We start from the raw sequence: 18,851 nt of genomic DNA, 5'->3' as shown, positions 1-18,851 counted from the left end.
TTTTATTATTTACACATACACAGATCCTCGGATGTTTATACTCGATATTTAACAGGTCCTTTTTATTTTTGGATTTAATCTCTTCTAAATTCTCGCATCTTCAAATTCTTGAAAATTCTCGCCGGGATCTCAATTTTGAATTTCCTCAGTAAATATTCTTTACGAACACTTCTTACTATTTGGCACAACTGATGAACGGATTTACCGTGATTCAACGTGATTTTTGCACGATTTATCCGATTTATCTCAATAGCGAGATCGTTCAGTCAAGTCGCGAAGTCACGTGCAGTGCGAGGATTAGCGCGATGTGTTTGATCGCTTCTCGAAAGCCTACTGGCGCGACCGAAACGGTGTACGAGTTTTATATCGGCCCTTGGACAAAGGTCCGCTCGGACCCGGTGTGGAGCAGGTGTTCGGCAACACCAGGCCTTCGTCAGGTATATATTGTCTCGCGCGCCGCCATCCGTATCCCCACATGCCTGTTACGCGGTCCCTACCCACTCATATTCCAAGATGAGCATAAGATCGTAATAGATACGTCGTATATGAGATCGTGATATGATAAATGCGCGAGTACAGGGTGTTGGATAATAAGCACGTGTGGCGAACGGGGCGAGATTTTCGGCTGAAAGTTTTCTTCTCCCGATAAAATTTAATTTGAGTTAAAAAACATAGATATCTTTCCATAAAACTTTTTAAACTTTACTTTCATTTAGTATTTTAGTAAATATCTCTCTAATCAAGATTTTGTAAAATTGAAATCTATGTAAAAAGATTGGATGGATTTCTGATTTGCTTGCGGTTTGCAGGATTGTTGTTTGTACAAATCGCAGGAATGTATTATATGGACGTGTTACGTTTTAAGAGGATATGGATTTTTGTTGTCGCCTAATCGGAAAAAAATGAGAAAGGCAAATGGCCAATTATCAGGTAAAATTAATAATTTATTGAAAACAAAATTGTCCAACCTGTTGGAATCTACCGTCTATGTTTACGGATATGGTAACGCGTTAGTGGATATTCAATTAGGGTGATGGAAATACGGCTACGTGTTTATGTGTTTGGATTCATTTGTATGACAAAATGTTGGATATAATACGGAAATTCCCACGCACGCACAGACGCGTGTGAAAATAACGTTCTCCCGTTAAATACAACGTCATTCGTTCCCGAATAATATTTATACGATCTCACGATATTTGTTCGAAATCGATGCTAACGATGCTAATATTACCGAATATTCCATGAGTAATAATATGGCAGAAAATGGCACCGAGCTAATTATTCCTGTAAAGGCGAATAATCGATTCAACGAATACGATAGATTCGAATAGAATTAGATATAACAGACAGCTTTTGCAATACCGTGTTTTGAATATGATAAACGCTCAAAATCACGTACAATGCTGCAATGGATATAACTTGTGATTTATTTGCAAGCTTTGCAAAATATACCCAGTAAGCAAACTATCCGCGGAATATTAGCAGATTGGTAACAAATTCCATTTAAGAAATTTAATAGATTTAGTATTCTTTATGTTTGCATTAAGTGTTCTACTGCCGGAAGAGCTTATCGATACAACATAATAGTAGATTAATGGTAGAAGTTGAGCAAAGTTTGTTGAAGATTCTCGATTTCTGCTATCAAATCTACTCCTATTATCAATCTGCTGTTAAAGTTACGTAAATATTAAATGGAGTTCGTAAAATATTTTCATATATCCGGCTTATTTTTATCATTGTCGTGACTTTTATCTTCGACAGATTAAATAGCGTGACATCTTGTAGATATTAATCCTCCTAAAAGATCTGCACAAATAATAATTTATTTAACAAGAAGTTTACATTGAACAGATTCTGCTCGATTTCTGCTATCATTCTGCGTCAAACTATAAATAAATCTGCTTGGTCCTTACCACCAATCTGCTGTCAAATAATATAAACAAATTCTGTTATATTCTTTGTGACATTTTATCAGCAACATATATAGATTCTGCATTAAATTTGTAACCTTCCAGTAGACCTATTCTGTAACTTTTAATAATAGTTCGTTATACTATCGTTGCGCAGCTTTTTCACCATGTAAAATACTTGCGCAACAATCCCTACCTAGTAAAATTGTTAAAAAGTCACAAAATAGGTCTATTGTTGATAAACTTTATCAGTAGACATTTTTTGTTAGCAGCAAAATCTATTCAAGCAGACTTGGATGTCTGGATATTTATACCAAACACGTGAATTTAGCGTTTATAGCATTCAAAGTGTTTATGATATTGCAAAAACTCGCCAACAATCGCGGGATGGAGTGAAGGGTGAATTAGATCAAAATTAAAAACCTGCACAATAGAAACAGCATACAGATAAGAGAAAACAATAGAAATTGAATTTTTAAAAGATATAAAAGTGGAAGCGGCAAGAAAATTTTCATTCTAATCCTATTCACCCTGCATTTCCGGCCAGTCCCATTACAATACACATTACGTAAATAATTTTCCGCTTATATTTTGTAGAACCAAACTCACGTTAATTCACGTCGGTTCTACATTGCAAATCTAAGCAAATAATGCACTTAAATTATGCCTTAGGAATGGGAGGGGGCGTAGCTACAGCTCTTATGTTCAAAAACAAAATATATAAATTTCTATACACAACAATTAGTTGAATCTCAAAACGCGTAAACAAAAAAGCAATCTCAACGAAAAAAATAAAAATAAAAAGCGGACGCAGAAGCTCTTTCTTATTGTTATCATATTGCTACGTCCCTGGTAGGGGCATTTCGTATGCCTAACACGTGTCAGTCGCGTGTCCCCAATAAATTCTCTAAAGAATTACGTCACTTAAACGCATCTTCAGAATCTGCTACTCTGTAACAAGTACTATATACTTAGCACATACTACGGAAGTTAATCCGATTACACAGCCAGAAAGTCAAACTTAATTTTGTGCAATGTGCGTACATAACGCTAATTGGATTCCTCCTTAAGTCTGGGCAGATCCGTACGTGCCGGTCGGCGGTCGGTAGAGTCTAGGCAGCGTCAGAATCTGCAAGCTGTTAAACGCGTATTTGCGCACACCGATATTCTTCCACGTGTTCTCCCGACGACAGCCCTCGCTAAAACAGATAAAAGTCGAAATTTATGAGACAATTCCAATTCCCAATAATATAAAAAAATATTTAAAATTATTTCGTATATTACGCGAGAGTAGAAAAATAATTTTTTTAAATTTAATTACGTATAATGATTAATTCGATCCCGTTCAAATATCTTTTCCTCTTTCTTTTACACTTACCTTCGCATACAATCGAGAGCCCTCATGTACTCGTGTTCAGCCAGATGATACTCCGATGACAATATATTAACTTGTTCAAGAGTGATGGACATACTAGTCCGATCTTTTGCGCTTTTGCAGCTGGTGAATCTCAAACCGCGCATTCTTCGACATATTTGCGAGGACAATTGCAAGATTTCTACATTCTTATTGACTCTTTCTTGCACACACGTCTTTAAATTCACCATCATATCCGACAATGTGTGGCCCAGAATTGACCTAGCGGCAACTGAAATAAAAAAATATACCAATTTTAGAATCTATTAACAAAAAATATGTAAACAATACAAAAATCTAAAAAGCGTCCAAAGAAAATATCTTATAAGTTTTAAATATTTTTAAACAATATTTCTTAGATTATTATCTTTACAATAAGCTTAGTTAGTTCTGTACTTACAACGCGTAGATGTAGGTTCCGTTGGTAAATTCAGCTTCTTAAATCTTAAATAATATTCGTTCAATCTATCAAAGTTGTCCATATTGCTTTTCTCCTGTGGTTTTGTGGTGCCAAGGCTCTCAGCTAAGGAAGCCATTTCGTTGATACCGACATTGAAGAACACGGGAGTTACGTTGAACGACAACGTTTGTCTTGAGGAGGGCACTAATGGCAAGAGAGAGTAAATCGCGTCTGGAACCGGGAGTATCACCGTTAGCGCACTTCGCGAGCCTACTACGCGCGGCACAGGAAGCTGGAATGCGTTAGACTTTCCTCCAACTCTGTAAGAATTAACATTTGCGTTTAGATGAAAATTTCTTTTTAACTCTTAAACACTATGGAAACAACAACTGGTGTATGGTATACCCAACCCAATTCGATTGTTTATAATTTACATAAAATTAACACGCAGTTATTAAATTTCGATTTAAATACTCCGATTTCGACGATCGTTAAGTCCGACATTTCCAAGTGCTTAGGACATCTAATCGAAGAATAACATCAGAAATAATAAATACGCTTTCACAGCATACTGGATAAAGAAGACAACCCACAATAACACCGACAAGGAAGACATTGCGAAGAGAATTTCGTAATATTTCCGGAGTGGAAACTATCCTAGACAAAAACGGGAACCGACGAAAGTATTTAGCAAAACGAAAAAAAAAGACATTTGTCAAAACTTTTGTATAGATTTACAGAAAAGTTTCTATATTAACGAGTCGATTTTACTATGATGCATTTTATGCTTAACCATCTAACCGAAATAGAGAAAAACGTTTGCTTGAGTAAGCAATAGAAAAGCATCGTAAAAAAGCCAGGTATGCCATACTGAAAAGACGTTTAAGGGTCAATTAAGAAATGTGATAAAACTTCTGCCTACCTCGGTTGAATGCCACATCTGGACAAAGTGAACGTGACAGTATGCGTGTCTTCGACCGCTACAGCCATGTCGCCCCACATGTCTATCTCGTCTCCGTAATAGCTAAGAAGGCCTTCAAAGGAGACCAAAGGTCCCAGAGTTGTAAGTATTAGCAGAAACATCGGATCGGGCCGTTGACACCATAATTTCGCCATTATGCCGGTTACTAAGGCAGTTAGCTAAAATTTTATGCGGTTATTCTCAAATGTTCTTACATATCTTTCTAAATTAAATAACGATAAACTCACCGCTTGACTGAAGCAAACATCTCTTCTATACCGAACGTTGCACGCGCGTTGCGCCGTTTTTGAATCCTCCTGTACACGAAATACGGAATGTGTCAGTCTGGCAGTTTTCAGCAGACCGTCCATAGCTTGCCGCAGCTTCTTCATGCTCGGCCTGAGCTCGCTTGTCCAATCGACAATCGACGCAAAGTCTAGGCCCTCGGTAAACTTGTTCCTCTGTCCCGAATTACTTTTGATCACACGCGTCATCGAATCGACTGCTTGGCACACTTCATTGGAAGACGAGTTACGATAAATATCGGTTATCCCTAATAATGTATTATGTTGCATGTCTTTACTACCCTTTACTACGTTTTTACATAAAAAAACATTACATAAGAAGACTTTCTTACCTTCTTTTGCCTTGGAGAGCGCTGATTTCTCCAATCCTGGGCTGGGCTGCTGCAGCTCGTTTGACTCCTCGAGCAATTTGTTCGACTCCTCGCACTTAATACCGTTCTTTGGCTGAATGGTAACAACTTCAATGTTATGCCGATTGCTTGGCAAGCAGCCTTTCAAACTCTGCGATCTGCCCAGACTACCTTTGTTACGCAATCGTACGGCTGGACTGCTACATCTGCCACAAAGAAACTTCACCTTAGACACGAGGCACATGACGCTCGCCTCAATATTTAACTGAGTGAGATCCCACGGCTCCGGCTCGTCTGTAGGTTTGTAATAATTTGCAGATGGCGAATTGCACATCTTTTGAGTATCTAAGAAACGCTTGCACGGATCGGTATCGTTCTTCAAATCTTCCTTCTCGTCGTCGTAGCCTTCTTTTCTTTCGTTGTCATGATTTCGCTGAATACTTTCATCAGTTTCAACTTCTGCCTGTTTAGGATAATCCTCCACATCCGGAAATATTACAAAATTCTCTTCCGCAATGTCGCCCTCGCTGGTGTTATTGTTCGGCGCTTCATTTCTCGAGTACGCTATGGAAGTGTACTCGCCATTTCTGATGCCGTTCTTCGACCAGATGTCTTGCACGCATTCAGGAGTGTCGGGCGTAACGAAATCGTCGAAATCGGGGCTCTTTAAGTCGAAATTAAGTTGCTGCGTGATTCGTTTAAAGGGTGACAAGGATTGATTAATTTTAAAGTCCAGCGTCAAAGTGTCGTCCGAAGATGAGGTCGAGTTCTCCTGGACTTTCGCGACTTTGTACTCTTCCAAAAACGTTAAAGCCTCCTCTACTAAGCCGGGATCCCAGAGACTAAGTAAGATTCTAGTTTTTGTGATCATATCCTCGCATATCGGCAACATGCCACTCGTCTGTTTCTCCTTGGCAAGTTTCATCAAGGATCTCATTGCTTCTACAACGTCCCGGCGTAATTGTTTGATCGCTTGGATCGCATCGTGCGCCATCGTAATTTTTGATGTTCCCTGATACAGCTGATTACTTCGCATAGGCGACTCCTTTAGTGCCTGCACCAATCTGCAGACAAAAAAACAATATTATTAAAAACTGTAATTGTATTTTATATACTTTGACGATCATTTGGATAAGAAAGAGTATACCTTATGAGTCCGCCGTTTTTGCTTTTATGAGAATGGGCTGTAAACGCTCCTACGCTAATAAAATCATAAAATCCGCACTTGTTTAATGTATCGTTGTGGACCCACATTCGTTGAAGATGTAAATTCAAAGGCGCAAATTCGAGAGTACGATCGTTCTTACGCGACGACTGCTTAAAATAACTTCCTGAAATTCAAATCATCAAACATTAGAACATTAAATTTTTAGAGACGAGCTAAAGTTTATTTTTTCTTTCGAATAAATTGAACTATTTGTTACGAAATAAACATGGATTCACCTTTATAGGCGGCTAAGTTTTCTTTGGCTTGGGAATACAAATGTAACAAGTGAAGATGACGATCGAGCAATTCGACTTGCTTCGTATGCCATGGCTCTCTCAACTCTCCCATTCCAGCTACCTCTTGTAATAATTCCTTTTCTTCCTGTATCCAAATAGCTCTGCAATTTACCGCTACGTTATTTCATTACGGTTTCATGATTTTACTATTTATAACATAATATCAGATGAAATATGCTCACAATAAATGTTGTGGAAATTGGAAACAGAGTTTACTCTCTGCCATAATCTCATGTACGCATATATCACCTCCTAATCCGGAGTGGAATCTACGATAACCAGATCAGATAAGGGCTGTAAACTGCATCTATAATAACTTCGATTCGTTAGTGTAGAAACTTACCTGTAAGTCTGCACAAATGGATTCGCAAAGAGAAGTTTTAATTGGCCTTGATGTGGAAACTTAATTTTTGTTCCTAATCTTGGAGGTAACGATTGTGAGCGTCTATGCGAAGGCAGCTAAAAAATGTTATATATCGATAAGAATTAAATGGTTGCATAAACAAAATAATAATGATTCTGTCTAGAAACACTAATCAAATTAACTTATTACTTGTTGGTTATTACTGTTGTATACTGCATTTCGCGATGGTGTACTCTCGGTGCTATTCCCTTTATCCTCGGCTTCCAGATTCCACACATTAATTGTTAAAAATCCAACTGTCGTTGTTTTGGCTGATTTTAATGGTATCCTTAATCTAAAAAAAAAATCAAATAAAGATAAAAATAGTTAAAACAATACAATTAATTAAATAATTTTTATACATGCAGTTAATCAAAGAAAATTATAATATATTTTCTTAAATATATAAAATTTTAATTTAAAAAAATATGTAATTAAATTAAAAATTGTTAAGTTTTATACTCCAATGCAGTATTTTCGAATTTATTAAATTTGTAAATCGAGATTTATAAATTAGAATTACCTAGGAGTGTCTTGCACTGTACTGAATGTCACTACCGCGCTTCCTATGGGAGTTGCGGTTTGGCTGACTCTCTCTCTGACGTCGTATGCGGTTATCCTAATTTTCGTTTCAGTGGTTAATCCGTCGCTAGCTCGGAAGCTTACCGTAGTTAAGAAATTCGGATTACTACTTCGCTGAAACAGGTCACGAAGAAACTTACAAAATTACAACTTGCAGGGGAAACAGTTTTCGAGAATTTTTTGTAGTTACCTCTACAACTTCCGTTCGTGCATACTTAATCCAAGTTTTGGAAGATTTAGACTGTACATCTATCTCTAAAACAGGAGTGGGTGGTCGGCCATGTCCATCACACAACAGATTGTCGCAAGCTAATGATATCTCGCACATTGGTACTTCCGCCGGATCTGGAAAAAAAAAAAAAAAAAACATTCAGTACGAATCCATTCACGAGACCAATGATGTATGTCAAATTTTACTTATGCTTCATGCATTAAGCGTGAATAGCGATCCACATAGAATACAATTTTATTATTACGTATACTTGTAGCTGTAATAAAATACTTTACTAGCTTTAAACAAATAGCGAAGTTGTATTCTGTGAAAAAACATTGCAATGATATTCTTTATTAATAAAAATTTAACAAAAATGTCTCCCAAATCCTGCATCAATTAACTCCACGAATTTAATACTAAATTTGTCAGTAAATTTTTAATTTAATTTTTATCAAATTTTGTTAGCTATTAATCTAAGACTAAAGAGCTTACAATAGTCAATATGCTAAAGAAGGCGTGAAAAAAATTGTGCGTTCTCCAGGCAAGGGAAAACTTTCAATTATAAGACAATTAAAGCGTTCAGACCTGTAAGGGTCCCGCGCTGCAGCCGCAACATCTGTATATCGGTGTCGTGCTTGTGCCCGCTGAAGGCTTCGATGCGCTGTCGCAACGACAACAACTGGCTTCGCATACACTCGTAGCTGGCCAGCTGCAGCGCCTGCAACCAACTGTCGCGTTCCTCGGCCGTGTTGGCGCCTAACTGTTGAAACAAGCCTCCGTCGAAAACTGCAACATTTTTCCCTTTCTGTGCTTTTTAACGTCGTCTTGCATGCTACATGAAAGCGAGACAGGCACGCACGCATGCAGATGATGATGAGTGTGTCATCAATGCATCGTTATAGTGATGCATCAAGGAAAAAAGAGAGGAAAGGAGAGGAAAATACAAGAAGCTACAAATGATGATACTTGCCTATGCTGAATCCGTAAGGAACCTGGTTGCTGGACGGATCCACACGAACCGTACACTGTTCCAGTATGATCACTCCTAGCGGCTCCGACCACTGTTCCCGCGATTTGAAATAGAACAGAAGGTTGCCTCGCAGTCTGCACCATCGTTCGAGACTTACTGCACAAGAGAAGCAGAGCAGCAGCGGCTTAAGCGCGATCGTTCATATGTTGGGATATTTTCATTAGAGAGGGGGTTTCTGTGAGCGATAATAAGCGGCAGAAAAAGAGACAGAGGAAGAGGAGGACAATATCTTTCGCATCCGTTTAGTTCATTACGGATTCATTCTAGCGATTAATGATCATGTGTTTTTCGAAAGAGCTATCAGTCGCATCGAAACAATCTTTAATAATAATGTAGAAATGAGGAGCTCCAACTAAAGATCTGTTAAAGATTTATTAGCAATTGAACTTCAGTTTACTGCGCTTGAGAATACTGATTAATGTTAATAAAGAATACACCCACGTATCCTCCTCCGATTTTAATAAGCTGTGGATATATTAAAATATATAATAGATAAAACATGAGCCACATATTTTTTATAAGTACTTTCTCGCACTTTAAAAGAACGAAATTCTCTCTTGAAAAGAATTGGTTTTTCTTGAATGAAAATCGTTTAAATGGTCAAAGATACAAAAAAAATGTTTTAAATAAAAGTTAAGCGATTTTAAGAGTACTTTATAATAATGATTTAAAAATTAGAGTAATAAAAAAAATTATAATAGTGATTTAAAAAATATTTAATTTATAAAAAATTAAAAAAATTGTTTATCCTCTTAACACATGCATAAAAAATAAAGACTAAAATAAGAGAGCACTTATAAAAAAAATATGTATCTCTTATTTTTATCTTATATATTGGAAGTTTATGAAAATTGGAATGGAATACTTGAATATTTATGTTCCCAGATAATCGCGACAAGATTATTTTTCTTTCTTATAGTTCGCATAGAATATTATATCCTTCCGAGAATACACGATTTCTCATGAGACCGATTACCCTTATCATTCCATCATATTACGTTACTATGTCCTTGATTTCTCCTATTTTTATCCTTTTCATTAAAATCAATGCGATTGATGCGCTCTTGAACTACAGGTATTTACAAATACAAGCACCAAAAATAAGATTCTTACATGCTATGTAAAGATATAAATGTAAAATGTATACAAGTATTTAAAAAATGTTTTCTACTTATTTTCTTTAAATTTAAAGCGCTGCGTGTCTCGTGAACGACGGATTAAATCAAAACTTCTACGTTATTTTTCTTTATTTTTCTATGGAAAAATGCATACAACATGCAAAACATTTCATTTCACATGCAATTCTCGATTTACCACCGAAAGCGATCTTCGTAATTTATCAAGCTTTCGCACTTGATTAACTTTTTTAACAAAAAACAATTCCACAATTTGTATAATACTGAGATATTAATTGCTGATAACAATTTAAATAATGAAAACTAAAAATAAGATAAATTACAAAATATCATAGCTGTGAGAGTTTGTTAATATTGAGAATTTTCGTTTTTATTCCGATAAATCGAGAATCAAGCGTTGTGATAAATTCACTGCATGCAAACATTACATATTAAACAAAAAAGTCAAATGAGTAATTTTAGTGTAAAAATTAGATACAACATATTAAATACGAAAGAATAGAGATGTTAAATTTCCGAGCTGGAAATTTGGATATTTTATTTATTCGTTAGATTATCTAATTTTCCTTATCCAATCTTTGTTTCAATATGCAATAAATAAATTGCGAGATTAATCTCACTGAAGCGTGCGTTGAACTCTTGCAAGTGTTTTTTAAGAAACAGTGTCGAAGAAAATGCGTCCACACACGTTAATCAAGATTTGTCGGGCCATTAAAGAGCGTGTTAATCGCGTTACAAATTGTGAAGTAGGAGCGTGAGATGGATTTCAATAAGTATGTATCATATTACAGCAAAATGCACTCGGGCAAATGTACCTTTGCTCAAGCCGGCAGTAACGCAATTGAGATCTCGTAGACTTTTATGCGACCTTCCTTTCTGATTTTTGTTCTCGGATTTTTTACCTGTACCTGAAAATTGCACGATATTGCTAATAGCCGCCACAACGATATTAATAAAGTAAAAGGGCAAGAAGAAAGAGCAGCGAGTGAGTTAATTTAACTGTTGCAATTATATGTCAGGTTCGTATCGATTTATAACAAATCACGTGGGCATGAAATGTGGGTCTGTGCAGATCTCTTTGTTATCAGTTTATTAATATCTCGTTAATGAATGATTATTTTTATCGTCGCTAATTCATGAAAAGAAGGAGTAGATATTATTTTTAAATAACTCATTTGCTTCTATTTTTTGACGAATTCTCATTCTGTTATTAAAACATTTCTGGCTCGTAATATTGAAGCATCATTTAGTTATCTACTTTTTACTCCGATATCTTAGTATTTAATTTAGAGTAGAACTTTAGATAATATAGGATAAGGTGGTAATTTCAAATATGATATTCTGAACAAAATTAAAGGCCTATTCTTTATCAAAAAACTCTGAACTACACGATGCGATAAGTTGAAATGAGATAAACTATATGCTTTTTTTTATTTAAACTTACTGGATTTATTGCATTGTAGTACACCAGTTCAGAGAGTTCACCGATAAAAAACAGACCTAAGATTTTTTTAGTTTCAAGTTCAATAGTCTTTTTTCATTTTGGTACTCTTTAATACCCTCTACATAATGAGATTAGAATTATTAAACTTAAACCTCGACAATCTTCAAGTTTTATTTTCTTGCGAATTGTACCGTGTTCGAAATTTTAAATTAATCGAATAGACTTTGCTCTATTCTTGATACCTTCGCGAAGTTTCTAATGCTAACGTCATTCAACGTATGACAAAATAAATAGTCTGCTTCGTGCAAAGCCATGCCGTAATACGAAAGAACAGAGAAACAGGATAAATTATCAGTCTCTCCGCTGATGTCATGGGGCATTGAATAAGTCAAATGGAACAATTCATGGGAGCCGATAAAATCTCTTTCGTGCAACATATTCTATCATAATGTAACATTTAATAAATCACTAAGGGTATATGAGCCTAAATATTGAACAATTCCAATCAATAAATATAAAAAGACTTTAAACAACATTAAATTATGTCTCTTTTATTACTAAAACAAAGCTACAACCAAATGCAGCCATTTTTTGTAAATACTTGTAAGGCTAAATATTATATTTGCCCATTTTTGTGATAAATTTTTCAAGCATGTTAATTGACTGCGGGACAGAAAAGTACTCAAGTTCTCAAGTCTCTCTATCTTACAGTCAATCAACAGATTTGAAAATTTTGTCGTATCACAAAAACGGACAAATGTAATATTAGTCTAACACGTTCGAATCTGAATCACAAGATCTTCTATAAAGGTCTCTACGTCAAACATCAAACGAAGAATTTTTAGAAATTTATCATCAAGCCTTGAACAACATGAACAAAGAATAATCATGCATCGGTAATCATTCGCTAAGATAAATTCCATCACTATAATTGGTCTTATAATTTGAAGAGATATTTATTGCGTTTGTGGACGTTCCAAGAACTCACTTTCCGTCCTGCGAAAGAAGCCTTCTTGCCGTTCTCTTACGTACAGGATACCCTCTTTCTCAAATTTTTGCGAAGGCTGCGTAGCCAGAGTCAATAGCTCCTGCTTATTGAATCTCATCTTGCGCAGACAATCAAGCCGACATATTTACAGTTTTCGCTGCTTACTTGTCTCTTATATACTGGAAATTGAAAAAGTCTTTAAAAACCATGCATCTTTGAAATTTCGTGCAATGCAACTATTATACAATCTTAAGAGCTAAACATTCTTTTTCTCTATCAATTCTATATTAATTTAATTTTAATGTTAGATTTAATTTACAAATATGTAACCATAAGAATTGATGCCTTATATTTGATATACATTTTATATTGCCCATTCATGGCTTACAGCAGTACACTGAAAAAAATGTCTTGGTTGTGCCAACAAGAGGCACCAACAAATTGCAGCCTAAATTATACTAATCAGAAATCTAATTATTTATCATAATTAAATTTCTGATTATCTCAATTAGAATGCTTGTGATAAAAAGTATCTGATTTGTACACGACTGTTAAACTCATAATGTCAAATTATATCTAATTTTAGTTATTTATAATAATTTCTATTCATCGTCACTGCTCTCATTCAATATGTATTATTGTTAATCTAAACAGTAGAGTTAAACAATTTAATTCAAAAAAATTTATTAAATTTAATTTATTATTTAAAGGTATATGTTAATATAGACTTTGAAATTAATTACAGAAATAGATTGATTTACATTTTGATATACATAGAAATAAAAATAACAAAATGTTATTTAACTCAAGATATTGGGTTGCTTCTTTGATATCTAATAATAAACCTTTATAGTTTATCGAATCTATCAGAATTTCAATTAATACAATCAGCCTTTTCGATGTAAGAAATATAACTGTCAAAACAGTATGAATCTCAACATTTTAGAATATATCTTTGGTCTAATTATAATAACAATTTTAACCTTATAAAACACAATATTCTTAGAATATTATATGAATATCAAATAATGTTCAAGTAACATTCTAGGAATAAATAGAAATGAGTACTCCTAATTTCGATTGAGTCAATCAACAAGATTCTTAGATCTAAGATCTTTACTTTTGAATCTTTGATATACAGATCCTTCATATCTTGTATATTTTTTTCTTTAGAAATACTAGGAGCACCTAATGTTCTTTCTTTTTTTTTTAAATTCATAACTTCATAAATACTTTCTAAAGATATTAAAGTAAGCTATACATAAGAATCACTTAATAATTTTGGTATACTTGTAAAAATTATGAAAATTAATAGGGAATGACTAATAATGTAAAGAAACAAAAACCATCGTGCATAGGCACTAAGAATTAACCAAGAATTAATTCATTAATCGAGTCACAAGTTCATTCACGGAAAAACAAAGGTTTATAAAGAGGAACAAGAGACGTACCATTTTTACAGATGGATCACTGCTCGAGGTTCCTCTCGCTGCCATCGGCATTGCGGCACACTAAAAGATCAAAACACGGGTGGAAAACGGTAATCGGCAGCGCGGTATCGAAAGATATCTATATTCGCTCACTCACGTCAACGGTAGAATGCTGAATTCAGTAGCAATGAAAATCCAGGATATCCAGGCTCGCCCGTTCTCGCGAGGAAACTCGCAATCGCGCATCGGGGAATCCCTGTCAAAAACCAACCGTGTCCTGCACCGCCGTTCCCCGCGAATAGCTCATTCCCGTCGCGTTATCGGTGCAAATCGATCTTAAGCCGACGGGACGCACGTGCGACATGGAGAACGAATCGGTCGAGATCGTACGGACGTCCGATTCGCGCGGCAACGTTAACGCATCGTGGGCGAGACTTTAAGGCGTGAAAGGCAAACATAGCGGTCGGCGACGTGACGAAGTAACGGGCATCGTAGCCACACTGACAGCAACTGAGAGGCAATCAGAGCAAATCAGAGACGATAAGAACTACTACTGTGCACCGGAGTTCACCGGAGTTCACCGGAGTGCGACGTGCGAGTACGACCTGTGTAACTGGGTGGTGAGTGGTCTCGTTTTCTTTGCCGTTTTTCGAAAAATTCTGACACCATGGCACCATCTACTAGCCGATCATGAGTTCTTGATCGAATATCGATAGATGATAATGTCAGGTCTGATATCAGAGTGCATTTCATTTGGCACTTACAACGTTCGTCAGCGTTATTAGAATATTGATAATTTAATTGCTCAACATCTAATGAATCTGCTCACTTTTATATCTGCTCAGTTTTATTCAAGATACACAATCGACTCTTTAGCAAAATTTCTTTGAAAGAACATATAAAAAGTACAATTGCACCTTAAAAGTGCAGTTGCACCTAATCTAGATCCTAACCTCTTTCTGATCTAACCTAGAAGGTCTCTAGTTTGATCTATTTTCTTTCGGATTTTCATCAGTGTTATATTTAATTATATCTGATTATATCAAGAAGTTGGGCAAAATTATTTAAAAAATCGACCGAACGTCATCCAAGCGTCGTATAATCTCAAGGAGAAGTCAAAGGCGCACAACTCCCACTGATCAGTGGACTTTTTAAACGGAAGGTTTTCATCAATGTTAATAAATAAATGACAGAATGTATTATTGAGTATTTAGCTCGCGTCGGACACAAGTGTGTGTACATACATCTATCGCGACATGTCTATTAAACTTTTGCGCTGTTTCGCCAACGACTTTATTCCGAAGGGCCAGCATGTCCGTCACGGCCATCGGATACGAGGAAAACCGCCGACGATCGCCCGTACCTTGAAGCAGCGTCTCGAGGAACTGAATCGAGAAGATCCGACTTTGGATTTCAAGGTGAACATTGGTTATCTGGTGACCAAGACCACCAGACGCTCGATAACGAGCGATTGGATGAACGCGATCATAGCACACAGGAACAATGCCGAGCTCGAGAAATCGTCGCGCGCCAGGAAGCTATTGGTGGATCTAAAGACAGTGAAAGAGGACTGGCTACAAATTGATGGGCCCTCTCACATTCACAGAATAGCAAAGCACTATGGCGTTTACAATGATCTGTACGGAGACGCTTACTTCATGCCAGTAGTCCCACTGAATATAAGCTACGATCTAGAGGATGACAAGCTGGTAAAGGTTTACACCGGTAACGTGATCAAGCCAAGCGAGGCTTCTAAGGCACCTGATGTAACATATGATGCAGAGGATGGAACACTGTGGAGTCTTATAATGTGTACGCCAGATGGTAACTTGACCAGCAAAGACAATGAATATTGTCACTGGTTCATCGGCAATATTCCTGGGAATCGTTTGAAGGAAGGAGAGGAGTTGGTGGATTATCTGCAACCAATAGCGCCATATGGCATTGGCTACTGCAGATACATCTTTGTGCTTTACAAGCAGAATCATAGCATAGATTTCTCAGAATACAAGAAAACTAAGCCCTGCTTGAATCTGGAAGAGCGTAACTGGAGAACGCTGGACTTTTATAGAAAATATCAGGATCAATTGACCCCTGCTGGTTTGGCGTTCTTCCAGTCGGATTGGGACCATTCGCTAAAGGAATTTTATTACAATACGCTAAAAATGAGAGTACCGATATTCCAGTACGATTTCCCTAAACCATACATAAAGAAGCAAAAGTGGTTCCCTTTGAAGGAACCCTTCAATATTTATTTGGATAAATATCGCGATCCCAAACAGATAAAAAAGGAATTTCTGTTGAGAAAATTGAAGAAAGTTCATCCCTTCGACGGGCCAGAGCCACCAAGAAGATTCCCATTGGTTCATTCTGATGGAAAATATATACCTTCTTGGCTGAAATTCGAGATAATAAAGAAGAGGCTGGGATACGGTCATATTAATGACCTCGATGAATACTAGATTTATACTAATTGATAATGCAGAATATTATACAATAAATAAAAGTTGTATTCAAATGTTGCATTTTATTGTGATGGAAGTTGACGCGATAAACTCTATTCCGGTTTCAGGTGTGCCTCTAGAATCTGCCTGCTGTAATACTTGATGTCTGCTCGCGTCGGAATAGCAACGTCGATCATCTCATGTTCAACCAATAGTCCTGTAAATTCGTATGGCTTGTATAATGAGATATTTTGTAAAAATTTTTTTCGATAAAAAATTATTAAAGCTGTACAGTTTACAGACAAAAGAAGAGATAATTTACCAATCGGTTCTTCTTCGCCAGTCCCGAATATCAAATTGGAATTATAATTCGATACATAGGTGTGATAGAGATCCCGAGCTTGATCTTCCTTCTCCCCTTGAAGCTCGAAGTTACTAATATTGAAGAGAGTGTGTATTTTTTGGCTGATCTTCGATAGCAGCGCTAAAACTGTAAAACCGATACATCACGGTTTAATTAATTATTATTCCTATCGTAATTTCTATCTTAACATTTTAAGGAATAGAGAAAGGTTTGAATTGATATTTAGTTAATTATAACTTTTTTTACCATCTGTGTCCATTCGTTCGACTTCTGCTAACGCGTCGCGTTCTTCTATATCTTCTTTACCATTAATTATCATCAATTCTTTCTTCGCGTTTTTGACCGGTTTTTTCACCATTTCTTTCATGTGTTTGAAGCAAAGCAACATTGTATTCATATTCTGTAAGGCCGCTCTGACATGTGTAATCAATTCGCCGTGAGCTGTTATCTGTTCCCTAAGATCTTTCTCACGTTTCTTCTCGATTTCAATTTGTTCTAATATATCTTGCGTATTGTTAGTCTTATACCTGAGAAATATCGCGTTTTCAAATTATCAATTCGTTAATGAGATAAAAAACTGCCTACTGGAGAGAAAGATTAATCATTATATTATTTCTTTTTTTAATGTATTAATTATACTCAATGCTTTGTCATAGTTTGTAGCAATTATTTACTGTTCTTTTGTGGAATACTTGAGACCTTCGAGAACTTGTAACGCGTGATGTTTTTTGCTTAATAAAACCTCGCGATTCTTTATATTGATATCTAACCGTGCTAGCAAAGCTACTCTGTGTTCAGATTGATTTTCAAACCTGATTGCAGGAAGAAAATATTGTATATAGCAACTATAGATATTATTATAAAATATGTAGAAGATCTAAAATAGAATACCTTAATAGCAAGTCATGATATGAACGCACAAGTAAAACGTCTTTCACTTCAGTACAGATATTTTCCAAATGTGCTAACTGATTTTCTAATGTTTTGTTAAATAAATCGATATCTTTTTTCATAAAAATGTGATCGCTCTATAAATTATAAATAAGAAAATACTTGAATAAATCTCTTCATCATACAAATCATCATTATAAAGTAGATATTTGTAAAACTTTATCTAGAAGCTGTATAAACAGCACATATTATGTCGTATAAAGTTGTTAATTAACATGAATATTTTTTGCTAAAATTTTATTACAAATATCTTCATAAAAATCTTTTCTACGATTTTTGCCATAAAGAAGGACCAATAGCTCTATACAATTTTTATTTGTAATAAGAATAATCTTATTCACCTCAGCACGCACTAATGACTGTGCGTAAGCCCACAAATCCTTCACCTGACTGTTTACAGTACTTAACATTTGTTCTCTAATTTTCATATTTTGCCAGACAACTCGAGACATTCGTTTATATTTTTGTCTGATATCGTCCAGATTCTCCGCTGCTAGTTGACCCATCACTGTCACCTTCAACATCACTTTGCATTGGGAAGATTGGTCCTCTTTCAAAATATTCATTAGGGTATCGAAAAATATCGCGTCCTACAAAGATTTCGTAAGAGTAAAAATGATGCAGTTATATAAAAAAGATCTTTGAATTAGATTCCTTATGTTTTTGAGATAAAAATATTGTCTTTGAAAATTAATAATGCGACAATCTAAGATTTACTTTTTTCAAGATATTTAGCATCGACCAATATGTAGAACATATGTCTTTTGCTGCTTTATATTTTGCGATGGACCGCTGTAATTGTGCTATTAATCGTTGCTGCTCGCAGTTCGGTCGATATTCGATTTGCTCCTCGAGTTCAGTTGAAAGAACGTAATGTTCCAGCTTGTCATTCAGCGAACGAGGAAATCTTTAGGGCTCAAAATTAGCGCAAAACGAGTATACGAATCTTAATATTTCATATTTAATATATACATAACAAACATCATAATATTATTGCAATATATTAATACATGCTCTAA

General features: G+C 35.7%; 3 protein-coding genes across 4 annotated transcripts in view; 1 reads left to right on the top strand and 2 right to left on the bottom strand.

Moving 5' to 3' along the window:
- Positions 1-716: 716 nt before the first annotated feature.
- On the bottom strand, positions 717-14,864 carry LOC108748175 (type I inositol 3,4-bisphosphate 4-phosphatase). 2 transcript variants are annotated; one of them, XM_018486201.1, is made up of 19 exons: positions 14,231-14,864; positions 14,095-14,154; positions 12,644-12,822; positions 11,027-11,119; positions 9,016-9,171; positions 8,631-8,831; positions 8,022-8,176; positions 7,773-7,945; positions 7,400-7,544; positions 7,190-7,305; positions 7,029-7,115; positions 6,787-6,947; positions 6,491-6,674; positions 5,326-6,407; positions 4,937-5,241; positions 4,650-4,867; positions 3,728-4,047; positions 3,292-3,559; positions 717-3,112 (listed from the first exon to the last, which is right to left on the bottom strand). In XM_018486201.1, the coding sequence occupies exons 3-19, from the start codon at positions 12,759-12,761 to the stop codon at positions 2,980-2,982; spliced, it is 3,915 nt and encodes a 1,304-aa protein (XP_018341703.1). In that variant the 5' UTR covers positions 12,762-12,822; positions 14,095-14,154; positions 14,231-14,864; the 3' UTR covers positions 717-2,979. The 2 variants fall into 2 exon arrangements, with proteins under 2 accessions (XP_018341703.1, XP_018341704.1); XM_018486202.1 differs by having other exon boundaries at positions 4,937-5,202.
- A 94-nt stretch (positions 14,865-14,958) lies between these two features.
- Positions 14,959-16,604, top strand: LOC108748180 (39S ribosomal protein L38, mitochondrial). Its single transcript, XM_018486207.1, has one exon. The coding sequence runs from the start codon at positions 15,330-15,332 to the stop codon at positions 16,533-16,535; it is 1,206 nt and encodes a 401-aa protein (XP_018341709.1). The 5' UTR covers positions 14,959-15,329; the 3' UTR covers positions 16,536-16,604.
- The window catches only part of LOC108748178, a 4,602-nt gene continuing 2,304 nt past the window's right edge, over positions 16,554-18,851 (bottom strand). Inside the window, exons 4-10 of the mRNA XM_018486204.1 lie at positions 18,550-18,714; positions 18,174-18,422; positions 17,773-17,909; positions 17,556-17,693; positions 17,128-17,408; positions 16,840-17,007; positions 16,554-16,734 (exon numbers count right to left, since the gene is read on the bottom strand). Of these exons, the coding sequence (XP_018341706.1) occupies positions 16,631-16,734; positions 16,840-17,007; positions 17,128-17,408; positions 17,556-17,693; positions 17,773-17,909; positions 18,174-18,422; positions 18,550-18,714 (1,242 nt within the window). The 3' untranslated portion in view covers positions 16,554-16,630. The remainder of the gene's footprint in view (positions 16,735-16,839; positions 17,008-17,127; positions 17,409-17,555; positions 17,694-17,772; positions 17,910-18,173; positions 18,423-18,549; positions 18,715-18,851) is intronic.

This window comes from Trachymyrmex septentrionalis, unplaced genomic scaffold, assembly GCF_001594115.1.
Source record: "Trachymyrmex septentrionalis isolate Tsep2-gDNA-1 unplaced genomic scaffold, Tsep1.0 scaffold213, whole genome shotgun sequence".
Lineage (NCBI taxonomy): Eukaryota > Metazoa > Arthropoda > Insecta > Hymenoptera > Formicidae > Trachymyrmex > Trachymyrmex septentrionalis.
Note: the sequence above shows the minus strand (reverse complement) of the source record. Positions and strands in the feature narration are given on the sequence as shown.